The sequence below is a fragment of the Scyliorhinus torazame genome, chromosome 15, assembly GCF_047496885.1.
Source record: "Scyliorhinus torazame isolate Kashiwa2021f chromosome 15, sScyTor2.1, whole genome shotgun sequence".
NCBI lineage: Eukaryota > Metazoa > Chordata > Chondrichthyes > Carcharhiniformes > Scyliorhinidae > Scyliorhinus > Scyliorhinus torazame.
The window spans coordinates 186006850-186021228 of NC_092721.1; the positions used below are offsets into that span (position 1 = coordinate 186006850).

Sequence of the window (14379 nt, forward strand, 5' to 3'; positions counted from 1 at the left end):
TGCAGAATGCAATGGTACACAGGCACCTGGATGTCCTTGTACATGAAATCACAAAAAACAAGCATGCACGTACGGAAGTCAATTAGGAAGGCAAATGGAATGTTGAACATCGTGGCAAGGGGAATGGAGTAAGAAGTCTTGCTACAACTGCACAACACATTGGGAAGACCACACGTAAAGTACTGCATAGTGTTAGTTTCCTTACTTAAGGAGGGTATACTTGCATTGGAACAGTCCACAGTGAGCTCATTCCTGGAATGAGGGGTTGTCTTATGAGGAAAGGCTGAGCAAGTTGATCCCATATTCACTGGAGTTTAGAAGAATGAGAGGTGGTCTTATCAAAACACAGAATAGATTCTGTTACCCCTCATGGGGCAATCTAGATATGCAGGATACAGTTTAAAAATAAGGAGCCTCCCATTTAAGACAGAGATGAGGAGAAAGCTTGTCTTTGAAGGTCATTTTGTCTTTGGTATTCTCATCCAAAAACAGTGGAGGCAAGGTCATTGAATATACTCAAGACTGAGCTAGACAGGTCTTTGATCTACAAGGGAATTAAGGATTTTGATTGGCAGTTAACATCACAATCAGATCAGCCACGAGTTTACTGAATAGTGGAGCAGGTTCAATGTGACGAATGGACTACTCCTATTTCTTATGATTATGGTCCGCCAAAGTGAGTGGCTCAGATGAAGACCACTACTTCCCTGAAGGGGAAACCAGAGACTCCCGTCAATGATCTGCCGATACCCTCACATCTAAATATCCCATGATCTGCTAACCTACTACCCTCCCATCTGAATATCCCATGATCTGCCAACCTACTACCCTCCCATCTAAATATCCCATGATCAGCCAACCTCCTACACCACTCGATCTCAAGTTACCTATCCCTGCAATCAGACAAGCTACGCCCCCTTCCCCACCCACTCGTACAAATGGAGCAGCCTCCATTTATATGTGATCATCCAACAGGGCTGTAGCAATTCAGTTGGCAGGGTTGAGAGAGACAGGCGACTAAAACATCAGTTAAAAACAGTCCACTAGAAGACATACTTACTGTGGTAATATATCGGGTGTGAAATTCTGCAGCTTCTCTTAGAAACGTCAACCCAGGGTGTGTGTTTACCACATCCTACAAAAGGAAATCAGCAGCTGTTCAAACAATACAGTTCTCATGAATATTGTTTTTTAGGTATTTCAAATCATTATCCTCTTCTGTATTTTAAAAACATTAAAATCGCAACAGCCAACTTCAGATCAGAAAACATCGCAGCCATATTAGTTCCTTTGAAATCTGGAATTCACTCCCCAAAAATGCTGTGGATACTAGGCCAATAGAAAATTAGATGCAGATCAGCGATGATACAACCGACTGGCAGAACATGTTTGAGGGACTGGATGGTCTACTTCTGGTGCAATGATGGAAATTATTGAAGGCTACCACATAAGCTCTGCCACCAGGTGTTACAATGTGTTCTCGGAAATACAGGAGCGAATCTGTTATACATGGGGCAGAATTTAACGGACCAGTTTTCTGCGGTGCAAAATCTCATGAGCAGGCCGTAACGGGGATTCGTGCCGGCGAGATTAGTTATCCAAAACTCTGGAATATTCAAAAGTATAGTTTATGTCAATCTCAAAATTTATGCAACTTTCCTTGAGTCAACCAAAAGTGGCAACTAACCCACTAATTTGGCTCCTGGAGGCACAGCCATTTGCGCATTTCCTCTGCCTTATTAGGAGCCTCTGGGGTGGCAAGAACCACAGGGCTGCTGACAGCCAGCCTGAACAGATGAAGCTCTGCTGTTTCTTCCTTAATGATAAGTGAAGCAGTTTCATGATCACTTTTTAAAAAAAGGGTGGTTCTTCAATAATTTAAGAAAGTTGCCACAGCAAGAAAATTTGAAATATCTTTTGCAAAGCAATTGCAGATGCCCAAGCCACTGGGTAACTGCACAGCAACAATTTAAAGCTACTTATATCAAAATCAATAGAGAAAAAAAAAGATACACTAAAACAAGCGGCTGAATCTTCCAACTACCAATTCTCCTTCTTGGGCAGCCCCCTGGGATCGAGGATGTCTTGCATCAACTCCAGTTCAATGGGTTTGGAGAGGGATGCTAAGTCTAAACCACGATCTGCAGACTCTCCCACATGCAGGGCAGGTGGTGCTTGGAAGGTTGGATGCTATCCCCGACTTCTACATGCTCCTGACAACGTTCCTTGATGTGTTCCCAAATTAACTTTCTCCAATTTGGTCAGTCATGAGCCAGGGACTCATGAGCTAGCAGGGATATTTGAGCATATCCTCAAATTGTTTCCACATGGGAACATCACCATCTGGGAAGTTCCTCTCCAAGCCACCATCCTGACTTGGAAACATAGCACCGTTCCTTCACTGCCAGAGTCAATATCGCAGAACTCCCTTCCGAACAGCACTGTACCTACACCAGAACTCCCTTCCTATAACAGCACTGTGGGTGTACCTACACCACATGGCTGCAATGGTTCAAGAAGACAGCTCAGCACCACCTTCTCAAGCGCAATTAAGGCAGGTTACTGAAGTTGAGGCCAAGATAAGATCAGCCATGATCGTATTGAATGACACAGCAGGCTTGAAGGACTGAATTGTCTACTCCAGCTAGAGGGGGCGATTCTCCGATATGGAGGCCAAGTGTTCGCGCCATCATGAACGCTGTCGTGTTTCACGACGACGCGAACAGGGCCCGGGCACGACTTATTGGCGCTGGAGCGGTTCACACCGCATAGGGCGCCACGCCAACCAGCGCATGCGCAGTCGGGGCAGCCCAATCCTGCGCATGCGTGGGGAATGTCTTACGCACGCTGGCCCCTCACCAACATGGCGGCGGTGTTCTGGAGATGCGCGTGGAAGGAGGTAGGCCCCGGGGGGGGGGGGGGGGGGGGGGGGGGGGGGGGGGTGAGGAGCCGGCCCGCTGATCGGTGGGCCCCGATCGCAGGCCAGATCCCATCGGAGGCCACCCCGGTGAAGGAGCCCCCCTCCCTTCCCCACAGGCCGCCCCCCCAGTGTTCCCGCAGAGTTCCCGCTGGCAGCGACCAGGAACGGCGCCGTCAGGAACCTGCCGTGTTGTGGCGGCCGCTAGCCGCTTCTCCGAGCGGCCCGATGTGAATCGCGCGCCGCTGGTTTCCGGGGTGTGGGAGAATCAAGTGCGGGGGTCGGGGCGGCGTGGCGCGATTCGCGCGGCGCCCCGGTGATTCTCCCACTCGCCGTGTGGGGGGAGAATAGTGCCCAGAGTTCTTGGGTTCTTAATCAGGGATGGGCAATAAATGCTGGCTTAGTCAGTGATGGCAATATCTCATGAATGAATTAAAATAAAAATGCTCTTTTCTTCAGTCGGCTGAAGGCACATTGGAGACAAATGAAGACAATAATGAATTTTGTCATCTACCTTTGCCTTCATCGAGGTAAGGCTCCTAAGATATGGGAAATGGATTTTAGTTGAAAGTTACGTTGGTTGAATAGTTTCCCATCCATTCTGTAAATTATCTGCATGCCTTTGAGTAATTTGCTGAAGGTATGGTGTACTATTGCAGCAAGGAAAATAGAGATGTCGGTTTGTGTGATGATACAGCCTTGTTTTACCCTGGTCTTTACTTGAGGTCAGGCCTGTGGAGGTTCTGTTGGCAAGGATCATGGCATAGATCGGGGATGGCAACAAATTGCTGAGCGCAGTTAAATTTGAGGAGGATAAGCCTGCATGGTTGACAGAGTCAAAGGCTTTTGCGAGGTCAAAAAAGGTCAAGCATATCATTTGGTGCTGTTCATTGTAATACTGAAGATTTATGGTGCCCTCATGATGGCTGAAAAGTGCACCATGACTCTGGAGGTAGCTCTTTGGCTACTGAGGGAGGCAACTGAGGAGGATTTTTTAAATGATGTACCCTGTGGAAGTTAGCAAGTAGACACCTCTGTAGTTACCACAATCCGACTCGTCACTTTTCTTGAATATAGCTATGATGATGCTGTCCCTGATATCCCCTGGCATGTGCATTCCTCTTCCCTGATGTGCGATAGGAGGTTCTGCAGCTCTGCTGGAAGCGTATCTCCCCCCATGTCACTGCTATCAATTCAAGACACATGGGGCGCGATTCTCCACTCCCACGCCGAAGTGGCCGCGCCGTCGTGAACGCCTTCGAGGTTCACGACGGCGTGGAACGGCCCCGATCCCGACTGATTCAGGGCCCGAAAAAGGACTAGGATCGGGGCCGCGAGAACCTCGGGGGGGGCGTTCCGCGAAGGCCGCATCGCCACCGTGCGACGCCCAAATGACGCACCGCTGCGTCATAAATTGCGCGAACCGCGCACAGAGGACCCGGAGGAGAATGGAGGAGATGGCTGAGCCCCGAAGAGCTGCACCGAGGTTCCGGGATACGGACCTGGACACCCTGGTGGATGAGGTGGAGCGGAGAAGGGACACCCTCTGCCCAAGACGTGGGCATCGCCAGCCATCCAGCGCGGTGAGGCCCGGCTGGCGGGAGGTGGGCACTGCAGTCAGTGCTGTGGGGCAGAACCCCCGGGCGGGGAGCAGTGCCGCAAGAAGCTGCACGACCTCACCCGGGCTGCCAGGGTAAGTGCCATGAGGGTGCCCCCAGGCTCCCCCCCCACCCCGGCACGGCACGGGGGGGGGGGGGGGGGGGGGGGGGAGAGAAGTGGGGTTGGGGGGGGGCGTTGGGAGGGACTGGGGCATCAGGGGCAATGTTGGGGGGGTCAGGGGGTTTGGGGGGCTCACGGGGGGTTGGGGGGGGGGCGTTGGGAGTGTGGGGGGGGGGGGGACTGGGGCATCAGGGGTGATGTTGGGGGGGGTCAGGGGGTTTGGGGGGGGTCACGGTGCCCAACTATCTACTCGACCCACATGAGCCCCGGGACCCCCCTGGAGCGAACCCATGGCGTGCTGTCTCCTGAACCAGCAACAATGTTGTCAATATCTGCATGCCCTGATGATACCTGCCTAATGGTGATGCTTTATCTGACCCCCCCCCCCAGGACAAGACAGCGCATAACCAGCGGGAGCGCATGAGAACCTGAGGGGGTTCTCCGGTCCTGCACCCCCTAACCATTCACGAGCAGAGGGCCCTGGACCTCGCTGGGGGATCCGCCACCCGGGAGATCGCGCCATGCGAGGTCGTAGGCGCAGAAGCACGTGAGAGAACCCTGCATGTCCTCTCCACCCCCAACCCGTCATCGCCCCCCTCACACTCTGGCCACTGCACCTCAGATCCCATCCCCCCTCACACTCTGGCCACTGCACCCCAGATCCCATCCCCCCTCGCACTGTGCACCCACCACCACCATACACCCAGGCCACCGTGTCTAACGAACCCCAAATCTTTTATGTTCCCCAGGGCCATCGTCCGAACCTTCAGGGACGTCTCGCCCAGGAAGCAGCGCAAGGCCACCCACCGCAACGGCACCCAGGGACGCACGCCAGAGGTTGGCAGTTGTTCGGACAGGAGGGCAGACCTCACAGTCTGGGACACAGGACCGGGACGCTGAGACCTCCGGGACAGACATTAGTCAGGGGCACAGGGTGGACAGTCATGCCGAAGCCCACATCACGGCCACACACCCGCTGGATCGAACTGGAGGTCAAGACGACATGGCCCGCATGGAGCTTGCGCCGGGCCATGAGGGGGACCAGTCCACACCAGACTTTTTGACGGATGATGACCTCGAGCTTGCGGCACTGCTGTCTCCCACACCGTTCACCATCGCAGAGACACTCACCTCGGTTGGGCAGATAAGTGATGAGGCTCCCGGGTCACAGTCTGGTGCGCACCCCACAGCCGAGCCGGTACAGAAGGTGGAATTTGGAGCAGCCGAGGGGCTGGACGGTTGGAGGGCAGCCCAGGCCCAGCAACCAGCTGCCACCCAGACGGTTCCCGGGTTCCTGGATGTTAATTGACCCACCCGGACAACCGATGCGTATGGACACCCAGGGACTGAGTGACGGGATGAGGGCCATCTTCCAGGACCTGCACACGCAGCTGGAAGAGTCTATCCGCGTCCAGGAGCAGGGAGTGGTGCCACTCATCGCAGCCACCCAGGCCGACACCGCACGGGTGGCGTCCGCGGAGCAGGCAATGGGTGAAGGGGTTTTGGCCATGGGTCAGGTTCTGCAAGGCGTTGGGCTTCACGTGCACGCGTCATCCATGGCCCAGGAGCGGGCTGCCCTCTCACAGGTAGCCAGGCGCCAGAGCCAACACGACATTGCCGCCGCTCTCCGGGCCCTGGCTGAGTCTCACCATGCCATGGCCCGGTCCCAGCAAGCGATGGCTCAGTCCCAGCAGTCGGTCGCGGAGAGCATAGACCGCCTGACGCACGTGATGGATGGCGTCGCGCACTCACAGGTCGAGATAGCACAGACCTTGGCAGGAATGTGGCACTCCCTGGGCCCCGTCTCGGCGAACATTCGGACCGTGGTCGATACCGCTGCAGGCCTCCAGGACTCGGGGGTCAGGGTCGGGGGTGCGACGGGGCATGTCTCCGAGCGCATCTCCGTCCCACAGTGAGGCCCGGGGGCCACCGGGCTCCCCGAGGGAGGAGGAGGTTCTGGGGCCCGTCCCGGTAGCTCCACCAAGGGACGTCCCGGGACACTCGGCCTCCCCCCGTTCCGTTCCTGGCGCATCTGGTGGGGAGCGGGCAGGTCAGGGTGGCACCACGCCATCCAGCATGCCCGCAGAGCAGCCTGGCCCATCGAAGCCGGGCCGCCCCAGGAAATGTGTGCCGAAGGGGAGCCATGTCAAAGGGCGTGATTCACAGCAGTCCACCTCCACTCCTGCTGTACCACCTGGGAACACACCTAGACGTAGTGGTAGGGCCCGTAAGGCAAAGTCGTTAGGCACGTAAGAAGTTGGCACGGGTGCAGGGCACAGTTTAGTTGTAGGGGGTAGGGCACCTATGTTCAGCACACGAATAAACGCACTGTTAAATTTGACTTGTAAGACTGTGTGCTATGTCCGGTGCCAGGGGGCTCGGGAGGGTGCCCGATTGGCGTCGTGGTATACGAGCCGTTCAAGGTCTGTTCCGGATGTGGTGACCCTTTCCCCCCCCCGCCCCCCCATAATTGGACACTGTTGTCCTCGGTACACCGACGCCAGCCACCCCACGGGCATGTGGTGAAATATCCGTCACGAAGGCTGTGACCACCGGAATGCATGGTTCAGCTATAGCCATGAGCCAGACCTTGGTTGGCGAATCTGAGCACACAGCTCATCGCAGAGCGGGCTGTCATCATTCAACATGGCACTGATCATACCCGCTTACACAATCATCAATGTTGTGCAATCCCGTAGTGCCGCAGTGGTAAGGTGATGTGGAATTGTTGCCGTGAACGCGGTGCGGGGGTGCAGTGTGGTGCCCGTGTACAGGAGTGATGGTGCAAGTGGCAGTGTTCAGCGAATCCAGTCGCATAGAAGTTTAGGGCCACCGTCACCTTGACAGAGATTGTTATCGCGTGTCCTCCTCCCATTCCACGTGGTGCGAGGTGCGCCACGAGCTGACATATATGTGCAACCGTCTCCCTGCTGAACCGTAGTCTCCTCCTGCATGTGATGTCCGGTAGGGCCTCGAACGACATTCTGTCACGGTACACCCTCGGCCTTGCTGGACGCCTGTGGCGCCCTGGCACCACCATCAGTGGATCCTCCTGCTCCACCTGCTCCCCCCCCCCCCCCAAGCACTTCCTCTGCATTCCTCGCCATCTGGCTGTCAATGTTCCCCTCGGCATCCCCCTGAACATTGGGGTCCTGAGCGCCTGCGGCCTGCGTGTCGACGACGGGCCACTCCGCGGCCATCCTCTCTGCTGCACCGGCGACCGCTGCATCTGCAGCCACTGTGGGCCATCCGACTCTATGCTGCCGGATGGCAAACTCCAGAGCTGCGGCTCCAACCACGGCAGTGAACATCGCTGTCTGGTTGGCATACATGGTGACCTGCAGGAGGGTGGTGGGGGGGCAGAGAAACGACATGTTACACGGAGGTTCTTCCACACCTCGTCAGCCGGGCTGCATGGGATACCTGTGCCCCGGTGGCCTGGTCGCGCTGCAGACACGCAGCCAGCCTAAAACCTGGCCACTGTCTGCGCCCAACGGTCAGTTCACACCGTACTGCTCACCAGTGTGCCACTCGCCTGTGCCCATCAGCCACACGCACCCTGCGGCCGTTTCCTCGTCACCGTCCTGCCATATCAGGGCGGCTGACATGTGGCATCCGCGGATGGACAATACCATCCACACTCTCCCTCACCCCCCTCCCACCTGCACTCCGCTCCCTCACCACCCCCCCACCTGCACTCCGCTCCCTCGCCCCCTGCCACCTGCACACTCTCCCACCCCCCCCACCTGCACTCCGCTCCCTCACCTCCCCACCTGCACACTCTCCCTCGCCCCCCCCACCTGCACACTCTCCCACCCCCCTCCCACCTGCACACTCTCCCGCCCCCCCTCCCACCTGCACTCTCCCGCCCCCCCTCCCACCTGCACTCCGTTCCTTCACGCCCCCCCACCTCCACACTCTCCCGCCCCCCCTCCCACCTGTACTCCGCTCCCTCACCCCCCCACCTGCACACTCTCCCGCCCCCCCTCCCACCTGCACTCCGCTCCCTCACCCCCCCACCTGCACTCCGCTCCCTCGCCCCCCCACCTGCACACTCTCCCACCCCCTTCCCACCTGCACTCCACTCCCTCACCCCCCCCACCTGCACACCGCTCCCTCACCCCCCCCACCTGCACACTCTCCCTCATCCCCCCCACCTGCACACTCTCCCTCGCCCCCCCCCACCTGCACACTCTCCCACCCCCCTCCCACCTGCACTCCGCTCCCTCATCCCCCCCCCTCACCTGCACACTCTCCCATCCCCCCCTCTCACCTGCACTCTCCCGCCCCCCCTCCCACCTGCACTCCGCTCCCTCACACCCCCCCACCTCCACACTCTCCCGCCCCCCTCCCACCTGCACTCCGCTCCCTCACCCCCCCACCTGCACACTCTCCCGCCCCCCCTCCCACCCGCACTCCGCTCCCCCACCTGCACACTCTCCCGCAGCCCCCTCCCACCTGCACACTCTCCCTCGCCCCCCTCCCACCTGAACACTCTCCCGCACCCCCCCTCCCCCTGCACACTCTCCCTCACCCCCTCCCACCTGCACACTCTCCCACCCCCCCCTCCCACCTGCACTCCGCTACCTCACCCCCCCCCCACCTGCACACTCTCCCACACCCCCCCTCCCACCTGCACACTCTCCCTCCCCCCCCCCCTCACCTGCACACTCTCCCGCACCCCCCTCCCACCTGCACACTCTCCCTCGCCCCCCCCCTTTGGCCGCAGCCTTCTCAGGGAAGCCGACACGGTCTCCGGGCGCTGCGCTACAGTCCGCTCACCTCCTCCCTGCTCAGCATCAGCCAGCACGACTGGCTGACGACTTTAAAAAGCAGGTGTGAACGGCGACGGTGTGAACTGGGGTCACGCCGTCGGGACTTCGGCCCATCCGGGCCTGAGAATAGCAGGGGTCCCGGAGAATCGCCGTTTTGGGTGTCTCGGGCGATTCTCCGGCCTGCGGCCCGCGGAACTCGACTGTGCCGTTCCTGCCGCTTAGGAAAATCACGGGAGGGCGTCAGACCGGCGTCGCGGGAAATTTTGGCAGCCCAGGCGATTCTCCCAACCGTCGTGGGAGTGGAGAATCTCGCCCATGCTCTTTCCACTTCAACTGCTGAAATTAAAAATAAATTCAGATCCTATCGGCTTTTAAGGCTGGAGAAAGAAAGGGGCTGTTTATGAAGCAATGGAAGAAAATATCGCAAGACCTCTCTCAATAGTTTCTTTCCCACCGGTCCTATTACGGTAAACACACCTCGTCACATGTTTTCAACTTCCTCATTTGCAATATTAACTCCAGTGCACATATCCTTGGTCCTGTATTGATCATTTTGTGGACATTCTTTCTCTCTGCCCCAAACTAAACTGTCATGTTTCCTGTTCAGTATTTACCCTGTAAAGTGATCAGTGAGAGGCACAATAGAACATCTGACCTTTGGTTACAAATAAAGTGCAAGTGCTGACCACAGAAAATTCAGGTAGTCAGCTCACTGCAGTGGTTCACGCCAACAACCAGACAGAAACATCTACATTAAGACTGAAGCAGAGAATCAACTCCCTAGTTCACAAACCTATAACAATAAAAACAAACAGCGCAGGAAAACTCAGCAGGTCTGGCAGTATCTGTGGAGAGAAAAACAGAATTAATGTGGAGTCCAATTTGACTTCTTCGGAAGTAGTCATATTGGATTCGAAATGTTAATTTGGTTATTGTTTCCATAGCTGCTGCCTGACCTGTTGCGTTTTCCCGCATGGCTTTTAGTGCAGATCAGCAGCATTCGCAGTATTTTACTTTTAGCCTATATACAAAAATATAGCCGTAACCTGGAGATGACCATCAGGGATCCCATTGCCCCATACCTGCTGACTTATACAAGAGACATTAAATAAGTTCCAGTCCGACCGGATGCTTGAATCCATTTAATCCATATGCCATATTCAAATGTTAGCTTGGCTCTGGCGTTGTGATGGAAACTTGGTCTTGAAGCCCCTTGCCAGGGTTTCACAGAATTAAGGATAATATTAAAACTGTACCACAGAAATGCTGCATTACCAGATATGTTGGCCGCCATTGGAGGGCCTAGTCATGCCCAACTTGGTGAAGCAAGCCTTGTTGTGGCCGAATTGGTGATGCGACGAGGGAGTTAAAATCTCAAGAGGCCTCTTGCGAGATTTGTGACGCTCAGAACACTTTGCGAGATCTAACGGGATCTCACAGAACATCGCGATCTGGCTCTTGCCATCACTGGGTGCAAAAAAGCTGGCGAGGAACACCTCGACAAACTCGCCCAAAATGGTAAAATGTTTCCATTAAATCGCGCCCGTTGCCTTTCAGGTGGTATAATAAACCGAGATATAATCTGCCCATCACAGTGGATTTTAAAACTTTATTTTAAACAAGTGGAGGCGAAAATGTTTCTGGTGCAATGGCCAATCGTTATCACTCTAATATTGCCAGTGAAACAGATAAATTGGTCATTCATCCAAATCCATTTTGTGGGACATTAGTCGTACAACTTGCCTGTCAGATATTCTGATATTACAGCAGTGATTATACTTCAGACTAGTCCAAATCTGCTATGAACCAGTTTAGGTTGTCATTAGGGTACTATTTAGTCGTATTTCTTTCATTAGTAAAGTAAGCTAATTGTACACTTGTCACTCAACTTGGATACTTTAATTTCCGCCAATGGAAATAAAATATTTGTATAAACTATGCAAAGATAACATCTAAATTTGCCATTAGAACAATTTGATGGTTAACACCTTGCAAATACACAGATAGTCATCAATCAACCCACAAATAGCAGACTATGTTTGCTACCACTCAAAAATTATAAACTGTTCTTTAGATGGCTGTACCAGGTTCAACCCACAAATAGCACTCTGTGTTTGCAACCACTCAAAAAATGTTAAACGGTTCTCTAAAAAGAGGACTATACCAGGTTGGGTTTGGTAACTTTGAAGGGAAATTTGAGAAGGCTTTAGAAACATGATGATGTGAACATGAGACTATAAATTATATTTGCAAATTCTGTGAACACTTGGGAGAGCCTTTTATTTAAATGGAGTTTTGACTATGCAAAAGTTCTTGTGGGCAACTTGGGCCAGAGTAAGAAGACATAATACTTGAATATTTTATACAAATGCACATAAATATAAATTTATATATACAATAATAGATCCTTACAAAATGATCCAGACTACATTCAATTCAGAGCTCTGAAACTGCTGTAAACTGCATTAATATCATTGTTAAATGCTTTATGATCAACAAAATAAATGAGGTTGAGCTATGATCTGAAGTATCTTGAGCAGAGGAGGTTATATTGGGAGAATAATGCCCACTCGCAAAATATAGAACATAGAGCAGTACAACATAGTACAGGCCCTTTGGCCCACGATGTTGTGCCGACCACTTATCCTAATCTAAGATCAACCTAACCAACACCTCTTCAATTTACTGCTGTCCATGTGCCTGTCCAAGAGTCACTTAAATTTCCCTAATGACTGTGACTCCACCACCTCTGCTGGCAGGCACCACTCTCTGTATAAAGAACCGACCTCTGACATCTCCCCTATACCTTCCTCCAATCACCTTAAAGTTATGTCTCCTCGTGACAGCCGTTTCTGCCCTGGGGAAAAATTCCTGGCTATCCACTCTACCCATGCCTCTCATCACCTTGTACATCTCTATCAAGTCACCTCTCTTCCTTCTTCGCTCCAGTGAGAAATGTCCTAGCGCCCTCAACCTTTCTTCATAAGACATGCCCTCCAGTCCAGGCAGCACCCTGGTAAATCTCCTCTGCACTCTCTCCAAAGCACCCACATATTTCTATAATGAGGCGACCAGAACTGGACACAATATTCCAAGTGTGGTCTAACCAGGGTTTTATAAAGCTGCAGTAAAACCTCGTGGCTCTTAAACTCAATCCCCCTGGTAATGAAAGCCAACACACCATACGCCTTCTTAACAACCCTATCAACCTGGGTGGTTACTTCGAGGGATGTACATGGACCCCAAGATCCCTCTGTTCCTCCACACTTCCAAGAATCTTGCCTTTTACCCTGTATTCAGCATTCAAATTCGACCTTCCAAAAGGAATCACCACATTTATCTAGGTTGAACTCCATCAGCCACTTCTCAGCCCAGCTTTACATCCCGTCAATGTCCTGTTGTAACATGAAACAGCCCTCGACGCTATCTACAACTCTACCAACCTTCTTGTCATCGGCAAACTTACTAACCCACCCTTCCACTTTCTCATCCAAGTAATTTATAAAAACCACAAAAGAGCAGAGGTCCCAGAACAGATCCCTGCGGGACACCACTGCTCACCCACCTCCTGGCGGAATATTTTCAATCCACTACCACTCGCTGTCTTCTTTCAGCCAGCCAATTCTGTATCCAGACAGCCACATTTCCGTGTCCCATGCCCCTGACTTTCTGAATGAGACTACCATGGGGAACCTTATCAAATGCCTTACTGAAATCCATATGCACCATATCCATTGCCCGACCTTCGTCAATGTCTCGTCACACCCACAAAATAATTTAACGAGGCTTGTGAGGCATGACCTGACCCTCACAAAGCCATGCTGACTATCTTTAATCAAACTATGTTTTTCAAAATAATCATAAATCCTATCTCTCAGAATCCTTTCCAGTATTTTTTTCACCACTGACCAGGGATTTCCCTATTCCCCTTCTTGAACAGGGGAACAACATTTGCCTCCCTCCAATCATCCGGTACTACTCCAATGGAGAGTGAGGATGCAAAGATCATCTCCAATGGCACAGCAATCTCCTCCCTTGCTTCCTGTAGTAACCTTGGGTATATCTCGGCTGGCCCAAAGGACTTATCTATCCTGATGCTTTTCAAAATTTCCAGCAGATCCTTTCTTAATATCAACTTGTTCGAACCTATTAACCTGGTTCACGCTGTTCTCACGAGCAACAAGGTCCCTCTCTCTAGTGAGTACTGAAGCAAAATATTCATTTTAGGCCTCCCCTACATCCTCAAGACTCTTGGCACAAGTTCCCTCCACTATCCCTGATCGGCCCTACTCTCACTCTGATCATTCTCTTATTTCTCACATAAATGTAGAACGCCTTGGAGTTTCCCTAATCCTTCCCACCAGAGCTTTTTAATGCCCCTTCTAGCTCTCCTTGAGTCCATTTTTGAGTTCCTTCCTGGCTACCTTGTAACCCTGAAAGCCGTGCCAGATCCTTGCTTCCTCAACTTTATGGAAGCTTCCTTCTTCCCCTTGACTAGAAGCTCCACTTCTCTTGTCATCCAAGGCTCATTCACCTTACCATTCCTTCCATGTCTCAATGGGACAAAACTATCCAGCTTTCGCATCAAGTACCCCTTAAACAACCCCCACATTACAGTTGCGCATCTCCCAGAGAACATCTGTTCCCAATTTATGTTCCCCAGCTCCTGTCTAATAGCAGTATAATTTCCCCTCCCCCAATTAGATACCTTCCCATACTGTCTGTTTCTATCCCTCTCCATGACTGTGGTAAAGGTCAAGGAGTTGTGGTCACTGTCACCGAAATGCTTTCCCACCGAGACATCTGACACCTGGCCTGGTTCGTTGCCAAGCCACGAATCAATATGGCCTCCCCCTAGTTGGCCTATCTACATATTGAGTCAGGAATCCTTCCTGAACACACCTGACAAAATTTGCTCCATCTAAACCATTTGCAATAAGGCGGTTCCAGTCAATGGGCGTCATTCTC

General features: G+C 53.0%; 1 protein-coding gene across 3 annotated transcripts in view; it reads right to left on the reverse strand.

Moving 5' to 3' along the window:
- The window catches only part of ppp2r3b (protein phosphatase 2, regulatory subunit B'', beta), a 216949-nt gene that overhangs the window by 42967 nt on the left and 159603 nt on the right, over positions 1 to 14379 (reverse strand). For all 3 annotated transcript variants that reach the window (XM_072477286.1, XM_072477287.1, XM_072477288.1), the window contains one exon: positions 1061 to 1135. In XM_072477286.1, the coding sequence (XP_072333387.1) occupies positions 1061 to 1135 (75 nt within the window). The remainder of the gene's footprint in view (positions 1 to 1060; positions 1136 to 14379) is intronic.